This window comes from Vigna unguiculata, chromosome 11 (genome assembly GCF_037176805.1).
Source record: "Vigna unguiculata cultivar grain cowpea cultivar isolate G323 ecotype 2 chromosome 11, ASM3717680v1, whole genome shotgun sequence".
In the NCBI taxonomy this organism is placed as follows: domain Eukaryota; kingdom Viridiplantae; phylum Streptophyta; class Magnoliopsida; order Fabales; family Fabaceae; genus Vigna; species Vigna unguiculata.
In genome coordinates this window covers 6,256,835-6,273,697 of record NC_140802.1, presented here as the reverse complement: position 1 = coordinate 6,273,697, position 16,863 = coordinate 6,256,835, and the positions used below count along the sequence as shown (strand labels likewise).

Sequence of the window (16,863 nt, the reverse complement as noted above, 5' to 3'; positions counted from 1 at the left end):
ATTATAATAAAATATGTTTGAAACATCAAATAAACTTAATAAAATAAATTTGGTTAAAATGACTACATCAACGCATCTACAGGATTGAGAGACTAAATTGGTTCAAATTTTCAAAAAGGACTAATTTCAATGAGCAAAACATATTTAATTTGTTTTACTTACATTTGTTATTACATTTGTCATTGAAGTTAAAACATATGAATTTCATACTACATTCATAATGTTCCTATATAAGTGGTACTTGAAAAAAGTGTCCAACACAACCGTTCCATAGTTGGTGAATTCTTAGTTAATTCAGTACCTTGAATGAAATAATTTATCCAAAATTTTAAACATTGCTTGAAACTTATTGCGCAATGAGTTTGTAACAAACAATAATCAAAGTTTATACAAAATCTCAATTTAACACTAGTTTCATGGATTGACATCTATGTTAAATCTTTTCAAAAAAATATATAAGAAAGATTCGGTACCAATGATGTATGAGTCTATCGATATAAAAGATTTGACGTTGTTTCTTACCTATAAAATGTTAAAATAATGAGTTTATAAGTTTTATTTATTTTTTATGTATTTTTCAATTTTTTATATAATATCCAAATTCACAATTTGAATCTTGACCATAGTTAAATATTTTGTAGGTTGATTTGTGTTCGATTTTATTATGTGAAAATTTGTTGGACCACGACAATCACCGTTCTACTAAAAAAATTCATTCATTTATTTAGAAAATTTTCATACCCCAATGCATGCATAAATTACTTTAAAGTCATTTAAGAATTTATTTTTTTTGGTTAAATATGTTTTTGTCCCTCAAGTTTCAGTGAATTTTGAAATTAGTTCATTTTCGAAACTTTATATTAATTTAATCTTTCATCTTTAGAAATGCGTACATTTAGTCCTTCTTACCAAATTTTGTTAAGTTTATTTAACATTTTAAACGTTTTTTATGATAATTTTTGAGTTAACATTGAAGCGAAAATGTGTCAAATGGTATAAATAATTCAAATACTATCATAAAATCCGCTTGAAATATCATATAAACTTAACAAAAATTGTTTAAAATGACTAAATTCACGCATTTTTAAAGATTAATTACTAAATTAGTCAAAATTTTTGAAGAAGGACTAATTCTAAATTTAACTAAAACTTGAAGGATAAAAAACATATTTATCCCAATTTTATTTTTACCAATTGTGTTGTGAGTGTATTTTGTTCTTGGCATCAATAAAACAGTTTTACATTATTATTAAACTTTAATTAATATTAATATTACGTGTGCGTGAAACTTCATTGGTTTAATAAAAAGTCTCATGTCTCCACGACCATTTTATTTTGTAAGTAAATTAAGAGATGAAAGTATATATGAATCAAATTTTTTCTTGAATTATTAAATAATGTGAGACTATAAAATAAAATAAAAAATGATGACCGAAAAATCAAAGAGAAAGAAGGATAGACATGTTGAAATTATTAATAGAAGCCAATAAAAATGAAAATCGCAAAAGAGTATGAAGCCGGCCACACACACTAAACATTTATATTAATATTTATGGCCGGTTGGTTCGCATAATTAATCACCAAAATTCTCTTATTTTTTTCTATGCTCTCTCATCTTTGTTTTAAGTCTATTCTCACTATGGTCGGCTAACAAGCAATGAGACACAAGGTGCCTTCAAAATATTCCATGTACTTTTATAGTACAAGATTTTAGTTAAATATATATAAATAAAATGCCATTCAAAAAAGATTTACAAGAAAATATAATACTAATAAGCTCAAATTCAACCTATATAAATAACTAAAATCACGATTCGTCCTAAACTTTAAACCTAAACCCTAAATTTAAAGTAGTCTTTTATATTTGTTTTTTAAATTATATTTTAACAAATTTTTTTAAATAAAGTTTTGTTGATAAACTTTTTATAATACACACGTGTAGCACCTCGATAAATGAAAAAAAATGTTTGATATGACTTATGAAGAGAAAAAAAAAATAGTATTTGTTGAAAAGTAAATTTTGTTTATAAAAAAAAATTGCCAAAGTAATCAATTTATTTAACTTTTTTATCTAATAATATATAATTTAGTTAGATTCATTAGTCTTTCTCATATGTTTGTGTTTATTTTAAATATAAGTAATCTACTTCTTTTAAGGACTTTTTATTAAAAGAAATACTTATTTCATAAACACTCAATTTAAGTTTAAATAAAATAATTCCTGACTGAACCGATTCCCTTTTGAATATCTTTATTATTATTATTTCTTATTTTAAAAAATATGTGTATACATATTAACAAACATATGATGACATATTTGAACAATTTATATTATATTTATAAACTAAACTTTGATGCTTGTTTCACAATATACGTATTTTACGATTATGACAATGAGAATTGGCTTATTTATGTTTTTATGTAGTTTTTCATGTTTCATTTATTGCTGGCCAAATTTTAATAACAACTAATATACTTTTTTGATAAGTAAAATTCGAGCAATCATGTTTGTGTAAGAAAATAATTAAGTACCTAAAAAAATGACAAACTTTAATATTTACTTAAAATTCACTTAATTTGAGCATGAATCATTTTTTTACTATTAATTATAAAATATTCTATTTTAGTAGTATTATGTTATTAAAATGGAATGTTACATAATAATTGAATTATTAAAAATTAAAGTAAATAAAAATATATTTAAAAATTGAATTAAATTGTATAATAACTTACTAAATTCAATTCAATTCTATCATGACATGAGTGAAGTAAATAAAATGTAGTTAGTTAGTATTTTTTTTTTAATTTCTTATGATAAAATTTTCAATGTTTAATAAATTGGAAAACTTTAACAAGTTTACAAGATTAACCAAAAATTTTGGAGAGTTGAATGATAAATTGATAATATAACATTTTTATCCATATTTGTACTTTGACATGCACGATGAATTTTTTAAATTGGCATATTCAGAAATACATAATACTTGTCTTTTCTATACATACAAGAAGTTGAAACGTTCATGTAGGAGTTTAGAAAAAAAAGTAATTAACATACACAAGTGAAAGTTTTTATTTTTTGCAGGTGGGAGCCAGCACTCGACCCCTGGCCCATGCGGGCTGTGGATTATGCAGGTTGACTTTTGCGGGTTAGCGGACTCAATATCTCGGTTTGTCCCGTATTTTTCGACTACATTGCCACCCCTAATTATAGTAAGTATATTTTCATTTTTTAGGCTAAATTACTCTTTTGGTTTTTGTTTCTTTCAAAAAGTGTAAAATTGATCCTCCAGTCTCTTTTCTTTATTGTCTCAATTTGGTCTTGGTTTTTTTAGAAGGGATTCAATTTGGTTCTTGTCGTTAGTTTTTCATAAATAATGTTAAAGTCAGTGTCAGGTGTCAATTTATGGTTTTTTGACTTTTTTTATTTAAAAAATATTGAATTTTTATTTTTTTACACATGTCACTCCACAGTTGTGCCACATGGACAGAGTCTCAATTTCATCCCTATATTTGTTTATATTTTGAATTTAGTTCTAACTTTTGTAAAAATTGAGCAATATTGCCCCCTTTTAATTGAGACTCAATCTACTTTTTGTATAAATCTTATGTTGATATTTATACTAAAATTAACATTTTTATTAAATATTTCTAGAAATATTTTAAAATTAACTTTAAAATTTATACGAAATACATGTTCGAGATCATGTTAATTAGAGTTTGAATGTGATTATTAAAATCTAACATGATGCGGTACACAAATCATACAACAAAAAGTACATGAACAAATTAAAATTAATAAGTTGAATAGTATAATTCTCAAAAGATTTAAGTATTAATTCAATCAATTTATCCATGAGAGTTGTGCTAAATATTTCGCAAAGATTTTAAAGTTTTTTTAAAAATATTTCTATAAATATTTAATAAAAATGTAAATTTTAATAAGAATATCATTATAAGATTTATACAAAAAGTAAATTTAGATAAGACAATATTGTTCTATTTTTAAAAAATTAGAACTAAATTAAAACTAAAAACAAATATAGGAGTCATATTAAAAATCTGTCCACATGTAAAAAAAAATAAAAAAAATTACAAATTGAATTATTTTTAACAAAACCAGAACTAAACTGAGAAAAAAGAAAAAGGACCGGAGAATCAAGAAAGTAATTGAGCCGTTTTTTTTTTAAAGTTCGTTTTCAGTTAAGAAAGATTTAACGTACGGTTTCTTCGTTTAAGTCATCTTGTACTATGAGATTAATTGGTGCATTTCACATTATCCTCTACCATTTATTAATCTAAGAATATATTGATACCATATGGATCTGTTAAAGCATCTCCGCCCACTTTAAATTAAAACTATTATTTTTAAAACAAAAAAATAAAAATAACACCTTTATTTTAAATGTTTTATATATTTTAAAAAATACAGTAGATGAAAGTTAAGTTTTATATATAAAAATTAAAACATCCACACAAATCCACAAAATATAATGAATAAAAAAATATAAAAAGTCACATCAAAATTTTCCACAATTTTAAATTATAATAAGTAAATAATCGATTAAATACAATATTTCATCTTTAGTGTGATAAGAAAAAAAATTCTAATCTTAACATAAAATTTGAACTATGTTTGATAGGTAATTAAATATGTAATTGGTTTTTAATAATTTTCACATATATTTAATAAAAGAAATATTAAGATTAATATGCAATTTTCTTTTATATTTTAAATTTACAAAGGACAAAATTCTATGTAAGATTAATTGCATATTGATAATAATTCTTCCGTTATTAAACACATATAATACTTATTAAATATTAAATATATATTTAAATACTTTAATTATTAATAAAGTTCAAATAAATTTAACGAAATTATAATTTTATATTAAAATTATAATTTTTTTATTATACCAAAAACAAAATGAGTAACGTCCCAATTAAAACTTTATTATAATTCTAATAAATAAAACGTTGTATGTTTATAGTACAAAAATAGACTACGTAGATCAGAATTAACCTCTTACAATTATCCATAATATATTGAAAGGAAAAGTACTAAGGCACAAAATAAGGTCATAAGCTTAAGTTAGACATGCAACCATTTAACTTGAGAGTGCTCACGAGTTGCAAAATAAAACAGTTCGACAAAAGGTGCTCAAAAGAGCATTAGCTACCACGCCCAAGACTAGATAACAGTATCACTACCATCTAAAAAATCTCCAAGAATCTCTACCTCTACTCACACCAAGTATTTGGTGATCATTGCAAAAAGGAAAAGTCAAACAGAAAATACAAACACAGAAAGAAAGGGTAAGCTAGAAATAAATAAAAAAATAATTTTCATCATATATGTATACATGCAGATTTTTAAACAGGCATTAGTAAACACACAAGACATGTGAAGGCAAACAAAACAAGACCCTCAAACTCAATTATCTGGAATAGCACTTGATATAGAATTCTAAAGGAAGTGTGCACATATGCTGGTTTCTAAACTCTGCAGAGTCTAGATACAAAGGGTTATCAGCCAACCATACACAAGGTTAATCCCATTATGCCTTGGGCCCAAACACATCCCAAGACTAGGATCTCCTGTCACTCTTACCACGTAATTCATTTTACTCTATATGAGTGTGAATGATTATCAGAGTTTAGAATACCTTCCTTTATTTAGACATCTTCTTTATCAAGGCATATACTAATCACACATCACCAAGAATTTCCTTCGAAACTCTTTGATCATCAACATTACACATGTTATCTCAGAATAATTATCATCCCATGCTACACACATCAAGTACATGTCTAAAAAAATGCCACATCATCCATGCATAGCTTCATACATCATATTTTTAACATTAACTCAATCAATCACACGTCAAAATAAGGAATTAAAATTCTACAGCAATTTTTGCTTAAGCTAGATTGGTCTCGCTTAAGCTAGAAATTCTCGCTTAAGCTAAAAATTGAATAGAGAGCAAAGTGGAATTGTTATTCTTGCTTAAACTAAATTGATTTCGCTTAAGCTATAAATTCTTGCTTAAGCTAAAATTGTAGGTTTTCACTAGTTTCAGCATGCTAAAACCAAAAATATCAAACAACAAAACTAAAAACACAACCACGAACAACAAACCAACATTTTAAGCACGATTCAAGACCAAAAATATGCAAGACACTTTAAAAAAAAAGTTTTAATGTCCTAGCTTCCCTTACCTTAGATAGGGATTAACCCAGCCAAACAAGCACCAACAGTAGAGCACCACAGCACGACTACTATTTAAGTAGCTGACAACCAAGATCAAGAAAGGAAAAATGAGGCCATGACAAACCAACAAAATCATTCCAAAACTTTGGAACAGAAACAAAACGGAAAAAGGGACGAAGGTTTAGTTCAACTTACATGTTACATGGAGGAGGAGCGTTCAATAAGCTCGGAGGAAGTCGTAGCTCAAGTCCTAGCAGAACTTTTGTTTCAGGAGGGGGGAGAAGCAGTGGCGGAACTTGGACAAAAAATTTGGGGGTGCCAAATTATGTTTTTTATTTTTTTAGTTAAGAAAAAACTCTTCATTCTCTCTTCATTTCTTCTACTTAAAACAAGTACACATAATAGTAGAATTCAGAAAAATATAATTATCATTCATTATTATATCATGATACCAAACCATGAATACTATTTTAGATAAACCTTTCGTACCCCATCAATCTGATTTTGTGAGTATTGTAAAATTTGATGATACTTTTTCCGAATCGCATTCTAATGAATTTTTAAATTCATTACATGTAACTCTAGAAATTTAGAGATTTGTTTTTTATTGTCTTGAATTCTTGGTTCTCCTAAATCTCTCAAGTTTAGTTAACGTAGATGCAATTTTTTTACATGTTTATCACAAACTTTCCTCCTTCAAAAAAAGAATTAATTCTTTTACTATTTATCATAATTATTCTAATATAAATTTATCATCTCTCCTATATAAATTCAAAACTTTACAAAATTTACCATAGGTAGGAAAACACAAAATCTTTAAATTTCATAATTAAGGGTTATATTCTAACCTCCATTTCTAATATATCTTTTTGTAATTTTTTCTTCTCACACACTTTCATAATAACTTACATGGTAGACAAATTTTATAACAAAAACAAAACCCTAATCTCTTTTATAAATCAATATTTCCATTACATTTTTTATTTTATTTTTTATTATTATTTTCCATAATATAAACTTAATATAAATAATATATAATTATAATTTAAAAAATATATATAAATATATATTAAAAAAATTCCAAAAAATTTTGGGAGAGCCTTGGCTTCCCCCTGTCCCTTTAAAGTTCCGCCAGTAGGGAGAAGGAAGGTGAACTGTTTGAAAAAGGAAGACAAAATAGGAAGTGAGTGGCTGAAAGGGGGTGTTGGGGGTAACAAGTGGGTTGACCCTGGACTCTTTAATAACATCAAGCCCAAAACGTTTTTAAGACAGAAAGTGAATCTTACAAAATATGTAGTAAATGGATGATGTTTCTCTTTGTCAACTTCCAACTTTTACATAATATCAAATTAACTTTTACAACTAAATTGTTACATGTTTAGTAGCTCTCTCAACCGTTTGTTTATACACATTTAAAACCTACAATTTTTTTTTCAAGACAATAATATTTTAACAATTAAATTTTGACAATTTTTTTCAAAATAAATTTTTTAAGTAATTTTAAAATATAGAAAAATTAAAAAAATTAAAAAAAATAAAAATTTATAAAAAAAAATGCCACTTTAAATTATAAGAGAAAGATATCAAAATTTAGTTATTAAAAAAAATATCTTCCTTCTTTGTATGGCAAAGGAATTGGTTGGACATAATGAATTGACTTTTGCAGCATCAAATACTTAATTGAATGTTCAAAATTTTACCTTTGAATATTCCAATGTGTATTCATTAATGATGTTAATAGTGACAAAAACTAGTCAATTTGCCTGAATCGGACGTTCTTATAAAACCTCTTAATACGTCACATATATATTCAATGCATATGTCTTCTCTAACCAAGTCTATGCAACTACCTTCTAATTTCATAATATACTTTTCAAATTTAATATTCTTGTTTTGAAATATTAAAAACAAAATATCATGTTCATAAAACTCTTATTCTTAACATTTTTCTTATAAATATTATGTTCATGATAATACTATTTCATGTATCTCTTTTATCTCTTTTTGGGCACGTGGTTCATTTTCTTTTTCTAAAAGATAAAAATTAGAACTAATTTTTATTTTGTCTTTGCTCAGGTACTTGAAAAAAAAAACTTTTGAATATTCTGCTACTAAGGAATTTTCATGTCTTGCTATATACTGAGAATATCTCTGTATTGCTATTACCAAAATTATTCTATACATAAAAATATATAAACTCTAATCTCTATCCTTTACATTCCACGTTTTTTTTCCTATTAAAGGTACACAAATATTACTTTAGTCTAATTTCATTATTACTTATTAAATTTATTTATCTATATGAAAACCTATTTATCAGATTCTTGATATTGTGCCCAGCAAATAAGGTATATGTTATTGTTTTTATATTTCAGAAATTACTATTTATGTGAGTTATGAAAAAACAAATAACTTTTTTTGAGACAATTTAAAATGTAAATTTCATATAGTTACCACAAATACTTTCCAAAATTGTCGTGAAAAATACTTTTCTTTATATTTCTAAGAAATTATTTTAAGAGGAAACTACTTTTCAACTCTTTATTTCAGTACTAATATATTTTTAGTTGTTGTTGAATATAGAATCATTACAAGAAAAAATAATATTATCTACTACCAAAATCCATAAATAATGTTCAAAATTCGTAAGTAAAATAGATTTACCTATGAGTTACTTATAAATAAAATTTTGTAAATAATATGGACATAGTTAATGCTTACTTATGAAACTTTAAATTCGTACATAATTACCTACCAATAATTTCGTAAATATAATAAATAATTATCTACTGATACATTCTTAAGTAACTATCTTTTTAAATATTTTCTAAAATCTTTTTCAAACTCGAATCTTAAAAAAGTATTTTTTAAAAAAGTGTTTTCTGTAACCACTACAAGAAAATACTTCATTAATAACAAATTTTAGTGACAAAAAATTGTTAGTTACTATAATTACTAATTTAGATACAAGTTTACAAATTAAAAAAAATCTTTAGTTACTAAAATAGTTACTATTATGAATAAAAAATTACAATTGGTCACTAAATTGATTTTTAAAATTAGCTACCATAGTTTTGGCTACCAAAAAAAACTGGTCACCAAAAATTAGCTACCTAAGTTTTGGATACCAAAATAACTTAGTTACTAAATTGCTCTCTAATTAATTAGTGACAAATTTAGTGACCAATTATAATTTTTTATTTATATTAGTGACTATTTTATTAACCAATAAATTTTAATTTTGTAAATTGATATCTAAATTGGTCACTATAGTGACTAACAACTTTTGGTCACTAAAATTGGTTACTAATAAGTCATTTTTTAACAATTTTGGAAGTTATTTTATAAAACTCTTTTTTATTATACTTTTAAAATGATAAAAAAATGTTATATATATATATATATATATATATATATATTCTATACACAATATCAATAATTTGATAAAAATATTTCATACAAAGAACTACATTTAATAAATTATTAAAAAAATAAATTAGAAAGTAAGATTTGCCTACTTGTGATAAGTTAAAAGAAAATGGTTAAGATTAAGGGTACTTTTAAAATGTTTATACTACAAGTTTGAATGTAAAGCATAAAGTTTATGGTTTATAATTTTTTAGTTAAAGGGTATTTTTGTAATAATATTATAAAGAAAAGGGAAAGGTAAAAAGTCATTTCAATGTTAAATAGTAAAATTTCGAATATTTATTTTTGTTATCCCTCTATTTACTTAAAAATTATCTAAACTTAACTTAAATTCAAATTTTCTACTAGATTTATTATGTTAATATATTAATTTTAATATATTTAAAATGTCGAAATCAATTTTTTAATATATCAAAATAATGCATTTTAAATATACAATTAAAAGACAGTAAAAAAAATCAATATAAGATTTAGACTATGGTTTGTCCAATCCTATATTAGTTTTTTTTTTTAACACTTTTTTACTCCAAAACATTATCTTAAATAAATAATAAAATTAAAAAAAAAACACATATATCACTTCTCTTCAAAAATTCATTAAAAAACACAAGATTTGAAAATAAAATATTATGTATTAAAATGGCTTCTATAGATCTTAAATGATAAAAGGATATAATAAAAATTTTCAAATGCTCAAGCCAAAATTAAAATATATCTGTCACATATTACATCTGATTAAACAAGTCTAAATTTGACCATTTTTAATTTCGTTTCTGTTAGTAAAAGTTTTGTTTTTTTACTTACATGGTCCTTCATTAAGAAAAAAAGTTAAAAATATATTTCGTGTATATATATATATATTATAAATACGTATAAATACGAAGGCAGAACTAAAACAAGTATAAAGGTGAACACCAACACATTTTATAAAGTCACCTTAATTTCATTTTATATTTGATAAAGATGATTTGGTATTGTTTTCATTTTGTAAATAGTTTATAATGTATGACAAAATATTCCTTTTCCAAATTAAAAGAAACAAAAGATAGATTTTTAATAGTTGTAAATTTTTAAATTAGAGATGAATTTAAACATTAATTTTTGTAGTTAAAATTTTGATATTTAATGTTAAAAGAAAAATTGACATTCTAATTTACAAACTAATTATTATATTTTATTCGAGATTATTTTAAATATTATTAATTTTTAATTTATAAATGAATATTTAAATTAACAATTATAATAATTAATTTTTTTATCTGTAAAATTAATTACTATTTAATAATTTTTTTAATGCATTATTTTCTTCTTTAAATAATTCTAACTAAAATTCATATTCGAGTATACAAATAAAATAAAATAAAAAAAAAATTGTATTAAAAGTACAATAGGTCCTATATTTTCTATAAGATGGTTCTCTTTTTCCAGCAGCCACTAATTATTCCACAAATAAATTTAATATTTATAAATATATTAAAATTGGTGATAATGGAGTATAAAACGTGGCATTCTAAGTTCTGACCTATTCCAAACGGGTACTAAGCCATTTAATTAAATAGTTGCATATAGACTTCCCAATACATACAAGACTGAAATTGAATATGTGACCTAATGAGGTTTTATAAGAAGTTTTCTTCATGAAGACTAATATGCAGAAAGAAATTACTATTACTCTTCTGAATATCAATATTTAATATTAATATATAACTATATTAACTATTAGTAGAATTTAAATAAAACTAAAGTTTTTAAAATAAAATTGTATTTTTTTTGTCATATTTTGAAATGAAATATATTAATATTTGTTGACAAATAATTTATTATTTACTCTTAATTTTGTATGGAGAGAAAAAAAAAGTGTTCATGAGATTTTTCAATTCCAATTAATGTCCATGGCCGAAATTAGTGGTAGATAATCGAAGAAATTTGAAGAGTGAATAAGTGATTGAAGGGGCTAAAGTCAAAGGTTTTGTTTGTTTGGTAATAAGCACTATGGTGACATGCATATAAATAGAGGTTATGGAAAGAGAAAAACATAGAACAATTGTGTTATCTTCATACATTAATATTCATATGTTTCATAGAACCAACTCACAAATGTCTGCGATATTGGTGCTTCTTCTTCTTGGAATATTATCTTCCATTACAGGTCTCTGTGCTCCTCTTTCATTATTTTACTGTTTTATTAAATATTGTTGAGTATGCAAATGCAAGTTTAATAACTCAAGTATTGAATAGAAAATATTACTTTTTTTATGGAGAATTCAAGCAAAGGTATCTCATTGACATTGTAATGAATTCTTCATAAAAATATCCATTGATAAAATATATATATATATATATATATATATATATATATATAGGATAGATATATTTTTAATCTTTAACTTTTGATGTCAAATTAAAATTCATTTTTGTTTTAAAGTTCGATATAATTTTGTCATCAAACTTTTAAAGTAAATAAATATATATAATTCTACTAATCAAAAGTTAGATTTGTTTTACATGTCGCATTTGAGTTATTTACATTGTTTAGCATGTTCTAATTCAAATGTTTGTGTGAAATATTGTTTAACAGGTTAACAAATCTTAACTTCTAACTTTGCTAAATTTATTTTTGTTGACGTATCAAAATGTATTTCAAGTTGACATTTGAATTGCTTACATAATTTAAAATGTTGTAGTTCAAATATCAACATGTAACTGTCATTTTACACATTAAAAAAAATTAATATCATTGAGTTAAAATGATTATATCCATTTTTTAAAAAATTTGTTATTTTTCTTGTGTGTATTGATCAACAAAGGTGTATTATTTCTTTTAATTTGACCATAAATGAATTATTTAATTATTTTTATATGGTTATAGAATACAATGTTGGTCTTTTCAATTTTTTAATGTCCAATTGAGTCTTCTATTTTAAAATAGCGGTATTTAGTCTTTTTAAAAAAAAGAATTAAATATGTTTTTAGTCCGTTAACTTTTGATAAATATTGAAATTAGTCCATGTTCAAAATTTTAGTCCAATTTAGTCCTTCAACGTTTGAAATATTTAGATTTAGTCCTTTCAATCAAATTTTGTCATGAAACGCATTTGAAACATTAAAAAAAAATTTAACAAAATAGGGTTAAAAAGACTAAATCCTGACATATCTAAGATTAGGAGACTAAATTAGGTTAAAATGTCGAGAATGTACTAATTCCAATTTTCACTAAAAGTTAAGAAACTAAAAACATATTTAACAAAAAAAAAATAGTAACATGATTTTTTACATATTTTTAAAAGGATCCCAAGAAATAAGATATTTTTACATATTTTTGCTGTAAATTCTGTAAAGTCCCATAAAACAATTTACAAAAAGAAAATTCTATAAAATATGAAAAACTTTCACTATATAATTTTAAACTAACCGCTAAAATTGAGACCTTAATTGTTAAAATTTTAACGATCTCATACTGTACACCATAGCTGACATTGTATTAAATTATTTGTTTGTTGATTATTTAAATTTTCACATTGTTGTATAAAAATTTGTAAGAAAATATCTTTTATTAATTATTTAATGAATTGGATGAATAATTTCCATTTCGAAATAGACAATTATCGATTAAAAAAATAAGACGTACAAAATCTATCATTTAACATGCTCCATAGAGATACCTGTATATGATAAAGAATAAAAGTATAGTAATATTATAAGTTATACAATAGATAGTTTTCTATTTAAGTATTATAAAAAAAATCTACCATTAGATAGAATGTCCTTAGAGTATAAATCACATATTTAGCATCTTATATCTATTAATATAAAATCATATATTAAACTTATTAAAAAATTTATAACTATCATGTTACATAACATCATGTTAGATAATTTCATGTCGAATAGTTTCATATGGTTTAGTCTAAAATAAAATAATTTAAATACTCATTCTTTTTCAAGCACTTTTTTTAAAGACGAATAAGTAAGAGAGGGAAGAATATTATTTCTAGAATAATTTATTATTCAATATATTATAACAATATTATTTCTTATATACTATTGATTTATTTGATTTACCGTGTTATTGGTTAAACATTATGCAGTTACTGAATCAATAGGAGTTTGCTATGGACAACTTGGTGATTCTTTACCATCAAAGCAAGAAGTTGTTGATCTATACAAAAGCAATGGCATAGATAAAATGCGTATATATTTTCCAGAATCAGAAACCCTCGAAGCTCTCAGAGGTTCAGACATTGAGGTGATCATGGACGTGGCTAGGGAATCTCTTCAATCCATGACAGACCAAAACGCTGCCATGGATTGGGTGAACACAAACATCGTACCCTATGCACAAGACGTGAATTTCAGATACATAGCAGTGGGAAACGAAATTCGTCCAAATTACAATGAGGCTCAATACATTTTGCCTGCAATGACCAACATTCACAATGCAATTTCCTCAGCCAATTTGCAAGGTCAAATCAAAGTCTCCACAGCAATAGACTCAACCCTGATTTCCAACCCCTACCCACCCAATGATGGAGTTTTCAATTCACCGTCATACATAAAACCCATCGTTGAATTCTTGAAAAGCAATGGAGCCCCACTTCTTGCAAACATTTACCCTTACTTTGCTTACATTGGTGATCAACAAAACATTCCTCTCGAATACGCTCTTTTCACCCAGCAAGGCACGAACAGTGTTGGGTACCAGAACCTGTTTGATGCAATGCTTGACTCAACATATGCTGCTCTTGAGAAAGTGGGAGCATCTGATGTGAAGATTGTTGTTTCTGAGAGTGGGTGGCCATCTGAAGGTGGAGATGGAGCTTCAACACAAAATGCAGCCACTTACTATGCAAATTTGATTAGTCATGCAAAGAGTGGGAGTGGAACTCCGAAGAGACCAGGTGGGCCTATAGAGACTTACTTGTTTGCAATGTTTGATGAAAATAACAAGCAAGGTGCGGAATCTGAGAGACATTTTGGTCTATTCACTCCTGATAAATCACCTAAATACCAACTTAGTTTCAATTAGTTGAAATTGATATGCAAATTATAAGATAGATTTATATACATATACTTCTTGTTTAGTTTGAATAGGTGTGAGGTGTCCAAATAAAATTATGGCAGGCCTCATAATAAACTTTGATATCTTAGTTTGCTGTTAACATTTCAAAGTCTATCGATTATTTGTCATGTCTAGTAAAATGTGTTTGTACTTTTAAATTACCAATATGTGAGATCATAGTTTTGTTTTGTAATATATTTACTTATTTTGCTTAAATAAATATCAAACAAAAAACAAATTTACGTTATTTCAATGAAAAGATATTTATGATGTCACTTTGTTCACTTTTTATTTATTTATATATATAATTTTGTGTCTTGAGTTTTTTTATTAAATCTAAAATTGATGATGAATCTTGATGATTGTGAGAGGATGGTATAAAGATATTAGTGACTAAAGTGATGATAATGTGATTTTATGAATGTAGTGTGAATATCATTAATAAAATTAAATATTGAGACTTTATTGATGACTTGAATAACGTAATGAAGATTTAAGGAAATGAAAAGTCAATAGGTGTTCTTGTATGTAATTTTGTGGAATAAGTTTGCAAGGAATTATACTAATTTAATGTTTACTATTTGGGATAAAAAAAATGGTGGTTTTTGATACTCTGGTGTGCTTTGGTAATAAGTTAGATGTTTGCACAAGTTAAAAGTATTTAATGCCATTTTTTCAAAAGTCTAGTAGTTGAGTTGTGGATGATTTTGTTTGACTTTTTAGTGTCTTTGATGAAGAAAAAATGAATTTACTACTCTTGATGAGACAAGAAAAAAATTTTGGTTAATTTTTTTTTTATAATTTTACAATAAATGTTTATTCGTTATATTTTATTTTACAATTGTAATAATTGGATGTTGTTGCACATAAAATAGAAGTTTGCAGTTGATATAAGTAGGCAATACTAGAACTGACCAGGTATACAGGTTTAAGCATTTTATTCTCATCCCAAAATATTAATTATTCATCATCTTGATATTATTTGAAAGATATATATATATATATATATATATATATATATATATATATATATATATATATATATATATATATATATATATATATATATATATATATAATATCAAATATCAAAAATAAATTATAATTATATCAATATAAAAAGGGTTAAATATGTTTTTGTCCCTCAAATTTCAGTAAATTTTGAAATTAGTCTTTCATCAAAACTTTATACCAATTTAGTCTTTCATCTTTCAAAATGCGTGAATTTAGTCTTTTTAACCAAAATTTGTTAAGTTTATCTGACGTTTCAAGCACATTACATGATAGTATTTAAGTTAATATTGAAGCAAAAATGTGTCGAATAGTGTAAATAATTTAAATACTATCATGAAATGCGCTTGAAACGTCAGATAAACTTAACATAATTTGGTTGAAAGGATTGAATTCACGCATTTTGAAAGATGAAAGACCAAATTGTTATAAAGTTTTGATGAGGAACTAATTCCAAAATTCACTGAAACTTGAGAGACCAAAAACATATTTAACCCTTTTTATATTGATATAATTATAATTTATTTTTGATATTTGATATTATATATATATATATATATATATATATATATATATATATATATATATATTAGTAACTTAAAACCAGAACGTAGATGACCGGAAGGAACATTGGAACAGAAACATAATAGATATATATACATATTCATCTTTATTTCTATATCCAATTTAAAATATTAGATATTTTTTATACTCATACCGGTCTTCAAAAAGTTTTTATCAAAATCAAGACTAATTTAGACAATATTTATAAAGACAAATTCAATTAACACTTATATATACAATACAATATCATAGTATACTAGAAATAAATATGAAATATATTTCTAGAAATGATTTTTTCCTTTTTAAGTTGTCATGTATATATATATGTATATAAATATGTAGTTTAGATACATATAGCCCTCTTAAATTCATAAGTATATTGAAGTTTTTATTTTACTCATAATGCATAAACTCATCTTAACAATTATTAATACTAAGATTATATTTATAGTACTCATTTAACCTTTCTTTTCATTACTCCATATTTTTTATTATATATATATATATATATATATATATATATATATATATATATATATATATATATTCACTTTCTACACTAAAAAAAATTGAATACCTCGAAGAGTTT

The 16,863-nt window shown here is 24.3% G+C and overlaps 1 protein-coding gene across 1 annotated transcript; it reads left to right on the top strand.

The window, feature by feature from the left end:
• Positions 1-11,680: 11,680 nt before the first annotated feature.
• LOC114170058 (glucan endo-1,3-beta-glucosidase-like) lies at positions 11,681-14,892 on the top strand. Its single transcript, XM_028055536.2, has 2 exons — positions 11,681-11,789; positions 13,729-14,892. The coding sequence occupies exons 1-2, from the start codon at positions 11,714-11,716 to the stop codon at positions 14,664-14,666; spliced, it is 1,014 nt and encodes a 337-aa protein (XP_027911337.2). The 5' UTR covers positions 11,681-11,713; the 3' UTR covers positions 14,667-14,892.
• The last annotated feature ends 1,971 nt before the right edge of the window (positions 14,893-16,863 follow it).

Bases quoted from the DNA above. Each gene is read 5' to 3' on its own strand.
- LOC114170058 (XM_028055536.2), top strand. From the start codon at position 11,714: ATGTTTCATAGAACCAACTCACAAATGTCTGCGATATTGGTGCTTCTT. The intron at 11,790-13,728 runs GTCTCTGTGCTC...AACATTATGCAG, and splicing joins AATATTATCTTCCATTACAG to TTACTGAATCAATAGGAGTT.